Consider the following 14303-nt stretch of genomic DNA (forward strand, 5'->3'; position numbering starts at 1 on the left):
GACTAAAGAGCCGCGTAGTTCACCGCTGCGTCTCCTGGTGTTCTTTCGGGCGGGCTGCGGGTCCCTTGCAGAGGGAGGTCCCCGCGCCAGGTGAGGGCCCCGGAGTCGGAGGGTCGCCGGCTGTGGGGATGGGGGCGGCTTCAGAAAGAGGCGCGAGGCCTTCCCCGCTTCGATTCAGCGCGGGCGCCGCGCCGCCGGGGGAAGCGATGCAGGGGGGCGCCTGGCCGGGAGTCCCGAAACGACGCGCTCCCTGGTGAACCTGAACCCAGCCCCGGAAGTGACGCTCCGCGGAGTGGCGCGTGCGCGGCGCGGCCACCTGGCGAGGTAACCCGGCCCGAGACTCCCGTTCCGCCGGGTGCCGCCGCCCCTTCGCCGGCATGACCAGCCGGCCCTCGCCGGCCCCGGCCCCGGCCCCGGCCCCGGTGAGCGCAGCTCTCCGCGCCGGCGCTTGGCTTCCCTCCCGCCGCGCCTCGCTGCTTGGTCCCCTTTCCCCCGTCCCGGGTTCCCCTCATCCGCCCGCCCCGCCCCCCGCCCCCCTTATCGCGGATCCCAGAGCGGTGCTGTCCCCAGCGGGGGCGGGCGGAGGGCCGGGCCGGGCAGGGCGGCAACAGGCCGTCCTGGGCCTGAGAAGCGCTGGCGGTGCCGACCGAGGAAGCCGCCGGAGATGGCCGCGGAGGTGAGGGGGGCCGCTGCTGCCGTTCCCTTCGCGGGGCGGGCCGGCTCTCCCGCGGGGCTGCCTCCCGTTGGCCCCGGCCCGGCTTGGGGGCTCCGTGGGAGAGCGCCGCCGCTGCAGGAGCGGGGACCGGGAGACCCGCGAGGAGAAGGGGCGCCCGCTTCGGCCGCCGCGCAGCCAGCCTGCCTCGGGCGCCTCCTTTGCGCGCCTGAGCGCTTCTGCCGAGGGGCCTGCCTGCCGGGACCTGCCCGGGGTGCTGGCGCGTGCCCTTCGCGGCTCAGCCCGCCGGCTCCCTCTCCGATTCGAATTCTAGCTGAAGCCTCGCTTTGGGTCTAATCTGGAGAATTTGGGTCTAATTCTTTACAGAATAAAGACGACTTGAACGATCAGACCATCCGTGTAGGCACCCGGAAGAGTCAGGTGAGGTGGTTTATTTTCTGAGTGCCTCTATGTGTATAAGTTGTAATTAAAGAGAAAACATTTGGACGATTCTGGGCTTTTGTGTGGTGGGTGGGAGTGCTGAATTTTTAAGTATATTTTTTTCCTGTCATTTGCGCACCCCCATAATCTACACAGACTCTTGGTTGCTTATCACATTTGGACAATATTGAGATTAAGGTGACAGCACAGTAACAGAACAGTCTGTCATAGGGAGGATCCTCTCTCATTAATCCCCAGTGCAGTCTGGAAATGATCTGTTTTTTCCCTAGCTTCTGGAAGACCCTTAGCGCAGGGGAGATTGTTCCAGAGCGTAGGGGTTACAACAACAACAACAAGGTTGCTGGTGGGCTGCCCCTGGCCAAGTCAGTGCCAGGTGGGGGCCCTTAGCAGCCAAGCCACAGAGAGCTTTGTCAGCTAAAGCCAGCCCTTGGAGTTGCGTTTGTGCATTTCTGCACCACAGGAGTAATGGGCTGCAACGATTCTTGCACCCGCTTTCAACTTTTAGGAGGCTTTTGAAGGCAGTCCGGAGTACAGCACCTTGCAACGTTACCTCTGTGGCAACTGGTGCACAAACCCCTCTTTTGTGCTCCTTTTCGAGCAGTCAGATCAGGCTCAGGCAGCAAAAGCGATCAGAGAATGCGCCCTTTGAAAGAGTCGCTTACGTTTAACTGTGGAAAAGAGAAGAGATGAGGATGGAACGCAACAGCACGAGGCTGCCAGGACCCAGCCTGATCTCTTTGTTGCTCCAGAGTTGGGTAGGCCTCAGTTATCAGATGGTGGTTGAATATCGGGAAATGTGTGATGATACGTAAGGTTTGAAAAGGGCTGCAACAAATTCAAAATTTGTCTCTGGATGCTGTTTCCATGTGCCTGTCTGAGCCTCGCAGTACTGAATTTGGGTTTGGATTTTGCCAGTGAACGGCAGCTTTCTTCAAAATGTTGGTCCCGTTGAAGTCATTGTTCTCACTTATTGCCAGATTTGGACTCAACCTGCCTGGTGGTTCTTTGGATGATGTAACAACACCAGCAAAGGCTTCTCTCTCTGCACCTTGGTGGAATCTGGGAAGGCTGGCAAATATAGATTCCACCATTTTCTAGGTCACTGATGAAACACTGGTTTCTCCGTGGCTGTTGTGGTTCACTCGCGTTTCTGCAATTGGACCTTCCCAGGTGTATTGAGCAAGCCTCGCTCCCTTTTCCTCAGCGTAAGCAGAAGTGCAACCTATTCTGCCTCTGAGGACTGGCACTGAAAAGCAAGCTGGGAGCCTTGTGCAGTGTGAAAGGGCCCTGGCAATTGCGGCATCTTTAGCTGCAGGAAGCCAGCATGGCTGCCAGAGTCAGCAGGGGAGAGGAGTTGAGGGATCCACCCAAGTATCCAGGATTGTGAAAGGCTGATAGAGCCTCGCCCTTACAACCCAGAGCTAATCTGTGCCTGCCAGCTTCTGATGAGAGTGGGGGAGGCCAGTGATGATGGGCCTAGCAGAGAGTAGGGGCTGGGTAGATGAAGGAAAGCAGGGGAGGCTCCCCCCCCCCAAGGCACAGGCATTGCCCTTCTTGCCCAGCTGCTTGCGCAACCAGAGTCTGCCTCCTCCAGTCTCATCTGCTGGGGGGGCATTTTACGCCTGCCTGAGTCTGGCAGGTTGTCCTTTGTCGCCTCCCAGGACTGGGTTTCCATCGTGGTGCCTGGGGCCAGGGAGCAACCAGAGGCCGTTTCAGCAGATGGGGGGGGGCTTCCTTTTGCCTGGCCTCTTGTGTGAACAGCAGACTGTACAGGCTCTGCTGAAAGCAGCCCTCCGCCCCCCGCAGCAGGAGGCAGGCAGCTGTTGTCTGTTTCCAAGGCAAATGTGCTGGGGGGCCCTTCCTGAGAGCTTTTGCCTGTCCTTCTCAAAATTGCAGCTGGCTCGCATCCAGACAGACAGTGTGGTGAAGATGCTGCAGGCACACCACCCTCACCTCCGCTTTCAGATCGGTGAGCATCCGGGGGAAGGGGGCCCGGAAGGCAGGGGAGGTCTGTTCTTGGGGTGGGGAGCAGCCCAAGCAGGTGTATTAGGAGCAAGGTGGGTGGTGTTTTTGCTGGGTATCTGTTCTCCAGTTAAGTCTGGAGGGGGAGGAAGGGTTCCCTGCTGGGGTTGGCTGTGTGTTGTCCAAACTCTTCTTTTTCTCTAAATAGTTGCTATGTCAACCACTGGGGACAAGATCCTGGACACGGCGTTATCCAAGGTCTGTTGCTCTGTTTGCATGATGCATTCTCTGGCTCAAGACACAGCCAGGGCTGTCATGCAGGGTTGCGTGACTGGAGACCCTGGGGTCCAGGGCAGAGTGTTTCAAGTGTTGTATCTCAGCTGTAATTGTGAATGCAGCAGAAGGGAGAAAGTCCACAGCAATCAAATGGGCTCTGTTTAAATGAAATCAAATTGAATTTTGGGCTGCTGCTGTCCACTTCCTGGAGTGTGGCTCCCAACCTGCCCCTGTGAGGCCAAGGCAGCCCTGGGCTGGAAGGGTTCCCCAGCTTTCCCATAATGTTTTTCTTCCCCAACATAGATTGGAGAGAAAAGCCTTTTTACCAAGGAGCTGGAAAATGCACTGGAAAGAAACGAGTAAGTGCTTTTTTTCTGAAGGTTCATGGAAGACTAAGCTGTCCCAGCGGGCCTGCTGAAATGGGTGTAAAGCTCTACTATCCAGGACTGTTGTGGCGGTAACAGCCTAGAATTTAATATGGTTCCCTTGGCAAAGGGCTACACCCCACCTGTGATTCTCAGTGGGAGGGAATCCAGAACGCCTGGGCATGCTCTCTGACTGGCCTCCCTCTTGTAGCGACAGAGGAAACTGTTTCGCTCCAGGCCAGACATCCTGGCTCTGAGGGCACTGCTGGCTCCCTCCAACCCCTTTCCAGTTCTGGACAGAGCAAATTCACATGCAGCCAGACTGTACTACTTGATGGCTGTTAGGCTTGCCGGGGACAAGCTAGTGCTCCGGCCCCAGACACCACTTGGCATGATGCGGGTTGCCCATTGCTGACCTGGCACGCTTCCTTCTTCCTTCCAGGGTGGACTTGGTGGTTCACTCCCTCAAAGACCTGCCCACCTCCCTGCCGCCCGGCTTCACAATTGGTGCCATCTGCAAGTGAGTTTGAGTTCCTCTGCTTTTCCTGCGTGTCAGAGCCAAGCACTGGCCTTGCCCATCTGGCCACCTTCCCTCATCAGTGAACCACTGCCCTGCTCAGGCAGATGTGCCTGGGGAGTGTCCCAGCTGCCAAGCGGGCCTGATAGTCCTGACCCGCTCCCTCTGCTTGGCTTGTGGCCGAATGGACTGGAGCGTGGGATCTCTCCACCGCTTTGCCAATGGCTGCCGTGGCTCCACAGTCTGAAGCAGCCTCCGCTATCCTTTGCAGGAGGGAAAACCCGCACGACGCTGTGGTCTTCCATCCCAAGCACGCCGGCAAGACCCTCAGCAGCCTCCCTGAGAATTGGTGAGCGGGCTGGCTGGTGCAGGGCTGCCCTTTGTCCCGCGAAGGCCCCCCTGGAGCCGGCAGCTGCTCTCCAGGGGCTGGTGTGTGTGGTCGCCATGGGGAGAACAGGGCTGCCGCATTCTACAAAAGGCTGCTGGGAAGCAGCTTGGGAGCGGAGGAAGGGAGGACCAGGCAGGGCTTCCTGATGGGGGTTCCGAGGGGCTCATCTCGGTCTGGGTTTCCCTGCAGTGTCATTGGAACCAGTTCACTTCGTCGAGCAGCTCAGCTGAAAAGAAAGTTTCCTCGGCTGCAGTTCAAGGATATTGTATCCTTTCATGATCCAGGAGGCTCATGTTTATTCATTCATTCAATTTCTACAGCCGCCTAACTCACAAAGCGACTGACTCGGTGTGGCTTGCAATTAGAAAGGAGCATAAAAACAAAGGAACCAAAACCACATCCAGAACAGAAAAGCGGAATCACAGACCAACCATCACATGTTCCTTTCAAGGCCTTTCCAGCTGGATGGGCTCATCCCACGCTCCAGGCCAATGGCTGGGGAAGAACCAGGATTTCAGGCCCTTGTGGCAGGCCAGCGTGTTTGGCGTGTCTGGATCTCAGGGGAAATGAGATCCCATGGGACAGGCACTGTGACAGAGAAGGCACGGTCCCCTGGAGCCCCTCCAAAGCGTGCCCACCCTTCTGGATCTCCTGGAGCCAGCAGAGGCCATTGGAGACAGGCAGTGTCACAAAGAGTCTGGCTCTGTCTTGTGCCACGAAGGGCTTTATAGATAGCAACCAGCACGTGACTTGCACCTAGAAGCCTATAATGCGCCAGTGCAGCGTGCTTACTGAAGTCTGCCTGTGACCTCACCTGCCCCTGCATTCTGGGCAGCTTCTGAGTGGTGTTCAATCCGAATCACCCAGTCACCCAGCTTATCCCAAAGTGATTAAGATAACTGATGATTCTTACTTCTGCTGGCAAGGCAGGTCCTTCAAGGCACCTGTTTTCTCTGTTCTGAGCTTGGCCTTTTGCACCTGAGTTGGCTCCTCAGGAGGAGCGGGGGTGTCTGAAGTCCACTTCTTCCCTCAGAAACTTGGAGCAAGTATGTCTCCGTCCCCCCCGCCCCCCAGCAGCAGCAGGTTTGGCAGGCAAGCAGAAGTCCCTTATTTTTGCTTAGCCTTTCTGCAGAGGGGCAACCTGAACACCCGCCTGAAGAAGCTGGATGAGAAGGAAGATTTCAGTGCCCTGGTGCTGGCAGCCGCTGGCCTGAGGCGTATGGGCTGGGGGGCTCGCATTGGCCAGGTGCTGGACTAGCATTTGGGGAACAGGGTGTTTGTTTTAAATGTGTAATATATTTAATCCATTCTTCTACTTTAAGATGTAGTCTTTTTGCTGACTCTCACTTCCCTCTAGATTCTGAGCCCCGTGGACTGCTTGTATGCTGTCGGGCAGGTGAGTGACAGGGTCTCCCTTCTGCTTTGCCATTGGCGCCTCCTGGGTTTCCAGAGGCCTGGCCAGTAGCCCTTTTGGCTGTGGAGCCCTAGGAGCCCTCCCCCTGCCTCTGGAAAGCATCTTGACTAACTTGTACTCTGGGCCTCTTCCAGGAAGGGAACTCAGCTGCCTGAGGATCCCAGAGCTGCAAAACAAGGCACCCTCACTATCCAGCCTTTTGGGGCCAAGATGTAGACCTTGGAAAGGAATGCTGCTCTCTAGCCTTTGTCCCCAGTAGCTTCTGCTAAAGGTGGGGGGGGGCTGCTTATTCTCCCTCCCATGGGAATCTGTTGGTGACAAAGGCCCACCTTGGTGCAGGAAGCCGAGTACCCTGTGGGTTTTCCATTCCCAGTATCTTTCTTGCCCAGGGCAGCAACCCTTAGGTGAATCAGTTGGAAAGGGAATCAACATGGTTTGCCCCAGCTGAGAGGCTTGATAGGGAAGCGCCACTGCTGAAGGTGCATTTTTGCTCAGTGATGGGAAACACCCAACAAGGAGGCTGGGATGCGAGGTGTCCTGGTCCCCAGAGGGCTCACTCTTGAGGGCCCTGAATCACAGGAAAGTCAAAGGGTCCCTCCTCCTTTACCACCTTCTCTCCCTCCAGGGTGCTTTAGCTGTTGAGGTGCGGGCCAGAGACCAGGAGATCCTAGAGACTGTGTCGGTGTTGCATGATGGGGAGACGGTGCTGCGCTGCATTGCTGAGCGAGCCTTCATGAAGCGCTTGGTAGGTCTTGTAAGCTCCTGGCTGGCTGAGGCTGGGGGGGCCCTCCGAGGCATGGCCCAACAGCCCTGCCAGTCTCTAACCCAGTGCTTTCCTCTGCAGGAAGGAGGCTGCAGTGTGCCAGTGGCTGTGAGCACTCTGCTGAAGGATGGCCAGGTAAAGGTGACTGGCTGCCACCCTCCTGCTTCCTGGCAAAGGGCCAGCAGCCTTGTGTTTTCTGCAGGTGGCAGAGTACTACCATTGAGAGGCAGACACCAGTGTTGACTGCAGAAGCCATGGGAGGGCAGGTGGGAGGGATCAGCTTTTTTTTGAAGGAACTAAAGCCTGGGGGGGTTGCCTAAAAATACTGGGTTTCCCAGGTTCAACATTCTTCCTCCCTCTAGCTATATCTGACTGGAGCAGTCTACAGCCTTGACGGTTCTGAGAGCTTGCAAGAGACCATGCAAAGAAATGTGAAGTTTTCCCTGGAGGTAAGTGCCCTGGCTGCTTTCAAAGCAACAGATCAAGAGTTATGTAACTCATTTGTGAGAACCTGTTAACAGCTGGATTTTCAGCTCCCTTTCCATGTGGTTGCTGTTAGCTAGGACAACAGCACTCTTTAGTTTAAGAAGCAAAGCCAAGCATGTTCTGGGAGTGTTTCCCTGCTGTCAGCCTGGCTAGAACCCTGGCATGCCATGACCTTCCTAACCCTGAAACTCTTCTTAGGGTGAGCCTGCCCTGCAACTCCTTCTACTGAGGAGCCTTTCCCATGGGTGCCCTCCCTTTTCAGAATGAAGATGGCCCTGATGACAACCTCCAACATGTTGGCATCACAGCCAGGAACGTGCCTCGCCTTGCTCAAGAGGCCGCAGAGAGGCTGGGCCAGGAGCTGGCCGACTTGCTCCTGAGCAAAGGGGCCAATCACATCCTCAGCGTGGCGAGGCAGCTCAGCAGTGCCTGATGGACACCACCTCCCTAGAGAGCCGTGATGCCGGCCAGTCACCATTTCCCCCCAAGAGGGAAGGAAGCAAAGGGCTGACCTGTGGCCACGCTGCCAGCAGAAGCACTGGTTTGGTGTGAAGGTGAGCACAGGTTCAGAGCTAGGATTTCCAAACCTCAACTTTGCAAACCTGCAGAATGTCCACCCAAAACCATTTGTTGGCCCAGCAGTGTAAAGTTGCATTCCTCTGAGTACTCGCGGGCACAATTGTCACTACAGAATTATTGCTGAAACCGATTAAAGAGAGGTTACAGCACTGATGTCTGGCGCTTCTTCCGTTGGACCCTCCCCCCACGCGCGTAAGAAGAGACGCGACGGCAGGGAGGGTCTCGCGGGCTTCCTCGCTGCCCCTCCCCGCGACGGCCGGCATGGAAACCCGCAACCACCACCCTAGCTTGCGCCGCCCCCACAAACGACCGGACGAACGCGCATTTTAAACGTCCTTTACTGGCCACGAGCAGCCCCACCAAAGAGCCATGCGCGGGCAGCCCCTTCCCGCCGTCCGCAGCCCCGAGCCCAAGGACGTGGCGCCCGGCGGTGGGACCACTACTCCCGCTCCGTCTATTCCGTCCAGCCCCGCAGCCTGGGGGGCGGTTTCCGGGCCCCGCCGCCGCCTAGTACTCCTGCGAGGCCTGGGGGGCCGCCTTCTTCCGGGCCGCCGCCGCGCCGCCGCCCTGCGCCGCGGCCTTCCGGGGCAGGAGGGCGGCGGGGATGTTGGGCAGGACGCCGCCCTGCGCGATGGTGACGCGGCCCAGGAGGCGGCTGAGTTCCTCGTCGTTGCGCACCGCCAGCTGGACGTGCCGCGGGACGATGCGGGTCTTGCGGTTGTCGCGTGCCGCGTTGCCCGCCAGCTCCAGGATCTCGGCCGTCAGATACTCAAGCACCGCCGCCAGGTAGACGGGCGCGCCGGCCCCGACCCGCTCCGCGTAGCGTCCGCGCCGGAGCAGCCGATGCACCCGGCCCACCGGGAACTGTAGCCCGGCGCGCGACGAGCGCGACTTAGCACGCGCCCGTGCCTTCCCGCCGCCCGCCTTGCCGCGGCCCGACATGGCGCCCCGCCGGAGATCGCGCAGCCGAAGGGAGCGAGAAGCCCCCGACCCCGAGCGGGCCGCTTTTATAAGGCCCGCGCCGCTTCCGCTGGCCCGCCGTGGCCGTCGATTGGGCTGTGCGCTCCCGCGGCTCTACTGATTGGCTGGCGCCGGAGCCACTGAGTGAGCAGCGCGCGCGATTCAAAAGGGGAGCAAAGGACCGCCTTGCTCGGCTCTCCCCCCGCGCCTGCGCAGCGAAGATAAGCAGGCCTCCAAGTAAAACGATGCGTGGCTTTATTCTGAAGCCTTTTCTGTTCTCCCCTGCTTGAAGGCAGAAGCGAAGAGCTTCTTAACATTCCTTCTCCTCTGCACCTCCAGTCCCCACAACAAGCTCTTTGCAAAAAACCCTGCCCTGCCAAACTGATGACATCACATGAGAGCATGTAACATACTTGTGTGCCCCAGCGTCTGACTTAAGCACCTAAGGTGCTATGTGCAGGATGATGCTGTCAGCTATGGACCACTTGCCCCACTGCAGCCTCCCCTCAGCTCACCTGCTGCCTATTCCTGCACCCTGTCCTCAAAATGTTTGGCCTCCTCTTCAGCCCTTAGAGCAGTCCAACACATAAATGCCTCAGGTACAAAACAGGGTATAGGAAAACACTGCACAAATTTATACCTGGTGAAGTCTGTGGAAAAGGTGACAGAAGTACTGCAGTTCTAAATAGGCTTCAGAGCAAGATCTTAAATAACTGAAGTTCTTCTCAGCACACACTGAAGACACCAAAATGAAATCCTCCCCCATAATAAATGGCAGGGGAACCATTTAGGAAGCCTATAGGGTCTCCTACTTCCCACAGTTGCGAAAGGTGTGGACTCCATTGGACTCCCTCTCGCCTGGAGATGCAAGGGGACCACAGGTGGGCTGAGATCACCTGAGGGGCTTCTGAGCTGCATCCAGGAGAGGAGAGCCCCCATCACCTGACTGCAAAGTGGGGCTTTTGCAGGAGACTTGACAGTGGGACACTTTGGCTTGCCTGATCTTCCCTGGAGTTCGTGGGGCTCCACTGGAGAAGCAGCCACCCCCCTGTTCTGTCAGGAACAGAAGCTGCACCATGCTGCTCCCGCAACAGCAGCAACAGCAGCCGCCCTTCTGGCAGGGACTAAGAACTGCCCCAGACAGGACAGCATTCACAGCTTTTCTCCGACGGATGGATGGCAGGGACAGAGGAAGAGCAGACAGCCACACGCCGGCTCAGATGTCGTAAAACAGCCGCACCAGCTGGTACCGGATAGCAAAAGCTACTGCACTCCCACCGACCTCAGGAGAGAAAGGAGAGGAGAGACTGTAGTGCAAACGCACAGCCGATCGCTCATGCGACAGGGCTGACTCATCGTAGCAAGGCATTGCTCATCTCACTGTAACTGCTGGGCTGTAAAGTACACAAGGCTATCCGTCCTGCTTTACAAACCTAGTGGCTGGTTTCACACAACGTACCAAGGTGATCAGGCAACAGTGTGTGTACTGAGGAAATTAAAACTGCTTTGGGCTCGTTGTTTGGGAAGAAAATATCTTTTCCCAAATAGGTTTTGGTGAAAAGGGCACAACTGCTATCCCAAAGGGACCGTCCCCCCAGCCACTGTGTTCCTTACCTGCAGCAGCAGCAGCAGAACTGTCAAGTTTCGCTCAGGAGTTGGTCCTATCAGCTTCAGCACCAAGTTAATAAGGGTCATGTTATTGCATTCTGTAAAGTCTCCATCTTTGTCTGTTCCCTGACGCACATCCACCAAGCAGAGTTTCTCAGCTACCTGAGGAGAAACATGTGTTACTTCTGTCATTTCCTCTTGACCCTGTTCTGCATCGTCAGCAGGAGGCAGAGCCAACCACCCTCAGAAGACTGCCCCAAATCCTGCCTTCCCGCTTAAGTGAACAGGTACCTGGAGGATATACGCTCCCCAGGGGGAGAGGCTCTTTGACTTGAACCGTGAGTAGCTCATCTCTAGCTTCCCTGTGCCTGTGTTAAATCTGAAGACAGAGAGGAATGAACTTGGTCAGAAAGAAAGGGAGATGCAGCCCAGGCTGGAATGAGGGGAGGAACAGCTGCACAGCAAGGGGGGGGGGAATCTGCAGGGGGAATCTAATCACGGCAGGCAACAACCCCCCCAAGGGGGCAGTTCCGAGTAAAAGCCAGCAGGATCCTTCATGGAGACTGGTTTAACTAACGTAGACCTCAGCAGGTGGAATTTATGATCTTTGCACAGGACCACGGCACGCCTTGGTTAGAAGCTTGCTTTGAAAGGCAGACTGCTGCTTGGCTTTTCCTTTTGCTGCAGAACCCCTAGCAGGCAGCCCTGTGCTTCTCACCTGGGTAATCGATGGCGGGGGCAAGGGATGATGTGGAAAAGCTGAGGCAGCGAGTAGAGGAAGTTGATCACTTGCGGGATAAAGAACAGCAGCATCGTCTTGCTGAAGTGCCCAAGGATCCCCACCACGGCAAAGGTCATGCCGGCGAAGTAGCAGAAGGTGTCTCCCACGAACACACGGGAGGGGTACCTACCCTCGGCCAGGAGAGAAAACAGACCTGGCAGTCCAGCAAGCAGCTCTTCCCACAGGAAGATAGAAGTGTTGTGTATAATAAAGAGAATGTGCTGCTGGGAAGGAGAGGGGCAGGACAGTGGGCAGGATACTGGGCTGGCCAAATGAAATCTGAAATCCTGGGCCCAACTCAGTAGGTCTCCTCAGAAGAGATGGTGAGAGGGGGCCAAGGGGAAAGCCTCCTCCTGGACTGATTTCTGCAGAGGATCTTGGAAAATGTCTTTGTTTCAGCCCTTGAAACAAGGTTTTATATGTATGTATGTATGTATACACACACACACACACACACATATATATATTCCCATTCATTCATTCATTCATTCTTGTATGGCATAGCAGTTTTGTGTTCATGCTGCTTTTTCTTGCTGGGAAATCCTTGTGAGGTCCAGCAGCCAGATGTGTAGACTATTTAGCTGTGACAAGTCACACGTTGCCCGGGGTGCACGAGGAGGCTAGTCTACATTGCACTGAGTTGGGCTGAGAGAGAGTGACTGGCCCAAGGTCACCCAGCCGGCTTTCCTGCATAAGGCAGGACTAGAGCTCACAGACTCCTGGTTTCTAGCCCAGCACCTTAACCACTAAACCAAACTGGCTCTCACTGATGAAATGAAGATCCTTATTTCACCAGATGCTCTTCCTTCTGAGGAAAGAAGGTTCCCAAAGTGCACCATGTGGAGCTGTATAACTCCTCCAGGACTCTCAAACTGCCATCTGTAATGAAGGTCCTCCACCCAGCCACCCCCTGGTGCTTTTCTCTCTCTCTCTTCCAGAGGACCTCTTACCAATTGTGGTACAACAACCCCAGCGTGGTAAAGAAAAAGGGAATCATGAAGTAGAGGGAGAAAACGTGGTCATCTTTGCAATCCCCTGCAGGGAGGAAAATAAAGAGCAGCCAGATTAGCCAACCAGCAGAGCCCACTCGTCCTTTGCAGAGCATGCTCCTTGGGAAGACACCAACCCTGTGTACCCGTTAGCTCTGTGATATTGAAAGCAATGATCGAGGCAGCAATCACCAGCGACTGCCCAGCTTCCAGACCATTGATCCCGGCCAGAATATTGATTGCGTTGGTGCAGAACACGGCTAGCATGCCCATGTACACGTAGTAGAGGATCCCTGCAAGAAAATCACAGAACAGGATCTCCCTCTCTGTCAACAGAGATGCAGCACCCTCCCTGCCAGCTGCCACAGCCGCAGTCTGGTCTGGCAGGGGGCACTCACCCAGGTCGAGGTGCACACCCAGCAGCATCCGGAAGGGCTTCGGCACCACAATGGTGGTGTTCCCAAAGTTGGTGAAATAGACCATGAGCAGGGGCAAGGAGGCCATGGTGGGCAGCAGCAGCTTGTGCCGCCAGCGTAGGTTGAGAACATCGTCAGCGAAGCCCAGGAAGATCATGCAGCAAATGGCCAGCAGGGCTCCCACGAACGCCACCAGCTGCAAGGGGAGCCAGCAAGAGAGGTCAGCCACCTGGCCGGGCTGCCCCAGTCCCTGCCCCTGTGCCCCCTAGCCCCGCTCGGATCCCGGCCCGGCTCACCTCGTGGTGCGGGAAGGCCTGGCACCGCTCCTCCGCGAAGCAGCTCAGGAAGGGCACGGGGATGAAGCAGAAGAGGATAATCAGGAAGACGGCCCCGCTGATCACGCCCTGGGACTCGGGGCTGCGGGCGAGAACGCGGCCGATGAGCCTCCGAGGCTGCCCGGCCGCCCCTTCGCCCCCCCCGGCCGCCCCCTCGCACTCACATGGGCTGCTTAGTGGGCTTGTTCAGGTCGGACCCGCACAGCCGGGCGGCGAGGAAGTGCTCCCGGAAGGCGGGGATCAGGCGCAGAGTGGCCCAGCAGCCCAGCGCGGAGCCGGCCAGGTTGATCAGCAGCGGCACCATCGGCAGCTTCCACATCGCCGCGCCCGGCACCCGCGGCCTCCCTGCCGAGGAGCAAAGACGCCCGAAGGAGTCGGAGAGCGCGTTTCCGCCCGGACAGCTCTCGATGAGGCGCCGCTCGCCCTGTCAGCTACGGCGGCCTTAGGCTTGCCCTTACTAAATATGGCGTCCCGCTCGGCCGTCACGTGACAGCTGCCGGGGCGTCTCTGCTGGCCCTACGTCACCCGAGCTCGCTCGGGGGTGGGCGGGGTCATTTAAAGGGGCAGCAGCTTTTCAGAAGCTCTGTTTTCCGGAGCGTGGCGGCAGCTGTCTTGGTCTCTCGCGCCCGAGCGCAGGAAGCTGTTGCGGAGTGGAAGCCCCGGCAGACGGCCGCACAAGCCCCGCCTCTTCTCCGGCGCCCGCGCCAGGCGGGCTGCCGCCCAGGGGCTTTCCCCAAATCCGCGTGCCCCGAGCCGCAGCGACCCGCGACTCGCACCCCCCTCGTTCAGCGCCTCCGCCCGGCCGCCTTGCAGAGCTCTCGCTCTCCCTGCGTTGCTGCTCCCTGGCACGCGCGTAGCGCCCCCTCCCGCCGGACGCGGCCCGGGCCCCGCTGAAACACGGGGAGGGGGCGAGCTCGGGCTCTCCGACGGCCCCACGGAGACCGTCCGCCCCGCGGCTTCACCCCGCGGGCACGCTCGCCCGGCTGGAAGCGAGCCTCGCCGCCGCCAGTCCTTCGGGGAACGGAGACCGGAAGGAGGGCTGCTCTGGCCAGCAGGGGCACCGCCTTCTGACCTGTGCCCTCCCCGCCTTGGCGCGCCGCTCCAGCCCCGAACAGACGGGGGCTCACCTGGCCGACCTATCAAGGCGGCCCCGGGCGGATGCCCAGGATCGCCCACCTGCTCGGGCCCTCGCGGGAGAGCGCGGCGGCCGTGCCCTTTGCGTCCCTTTCCCAGCGGGCGGCGGCCGGGCAGCTCCCAGCCAAACTGCGCTCCCCGTCCTGCGCCTTTAAGGTGGAGCCGGCAGCGGGCGGGCAGCGGCGGCGTTAGCCCTGCCCAGTGACCGCCCCGGCC

General features: G+C 58.3%; 3 protein-coding genes across 6 annotated transcripts; 1 reads left to right on the forward strand and 2 right to left on the reverse strand.

Annotated features, from left to right (window-relative positions):
* Positions 1 to 394: 394 nt before the first annotated feature.
* HMBS (hydroxymethylbilane synthase) lies at positions 395 to 7931 on the forward strand. 4 transcript variants are annotated; one of them, XM_063311114.1, is made up of 15 exons: positions 581 to 676; positions 1040 to 1093; positions 2213 to 2284; positions 3011 to 3083; positions 3285 to 3334; positions 3656 to 3711; positions 4160 to 4237; positions 4506 to 4583; positions 4812 to 4887; positions 5755 to 5868; positions 5980 to 6018; positions 6662 to 6781; positions 6881 to 6934; positions 7162 to 7248; positions 7548 to 7931. In XM_063311114.1, the coding sequence occupies exons 1-15, from the start codon at positions 665 to 667 to the stop codon at positions 7716 to 7718; spliced, it is 1134 nt and encodes a 377-aa protein (XP_063167184.1). In that variant the 5' UTR covers positions 581 to 664; the 3' UTR covers positions 7719 to 7931. The 4 variants fall into 4 exon arrangements, with proteins under 4 accessions (XP_063167185.1, XP_063167184.1, XP_063167186.1 ...); XM_063311115.1 differs by lacking the exons at positions 581 to 676; positions 2213 to 2284 and adding an exon at positions 395 to 416; XM_063311116.1 differs by lacking the exon at positions 2213 to 2284.
* A 255-nt stretch (positions 7932 to 8186) lies between these two features.
* On the reverse strand, positions 8187 to 8850 carry LOC134502585 (histone H2A-beta, sperm). The gene has a single exon (XM_063310988.1). It carries the CDS (start codon positions 8804 to 8806, stop codon positions 8372 to 8374), a length of 435 nt encoding a protein of 144 aa, XP_063167058.1. The 5' UTR covers positions 8807 to 8850; the 3' UTR covers positions 8187 to 8371.
* A 586-nt stretch (positions 8851 to 9436) lies between these two features.
* DPAGT1 (dolichyl-phosphate N-acetylglucosaminephosphotransferase 1) lies at positions 9437 to 14226 on the reverse strand. Its single transcript, XM_063310987.1, has 10 exons — positions 14081 to 14226; positions 13118 to 13298; positions 12915 to 13035; positions 12601 to 12814; positions 12349 to 12495; positions 12164 to 12248; positions 11151 to 11339; positions 10724 to 10811; positions 10439 to 10594; positions 9437 to 10106 (listed from the first exon to the last, which is right to left on the reverse strand). Exons 2-10 carry the CDS (start codon positions 13270 to 13272, stop codon positions 10041 to 10043), a joined length of 1221 nt encoding a protein of 406 aa, XP_063167057.1. The 5' UTR covers positions 13273 to 13298; positions 14081 to 14226; the 3' UTR covers positions 9437 to 10040.
* Between the last annotated feature and the right edge of the window lie 77 nt (positions 14227 to 14303).

The sequence above is a fragment of the Candoia aspera genome, chromosome 9 (genome assembly GCF_035149785.1).
Source record: "Candoia aspera isolate rCanAsp1 chromosome 9, rCanAsp1.hap2, whole genome shotgun sequence".
NCBI classification, from domain to species: Eukaryota; Metazoa; Chordata; class Lepidosauria; order Squamata; family Boidae; genus Candoia; species Candoia aspera.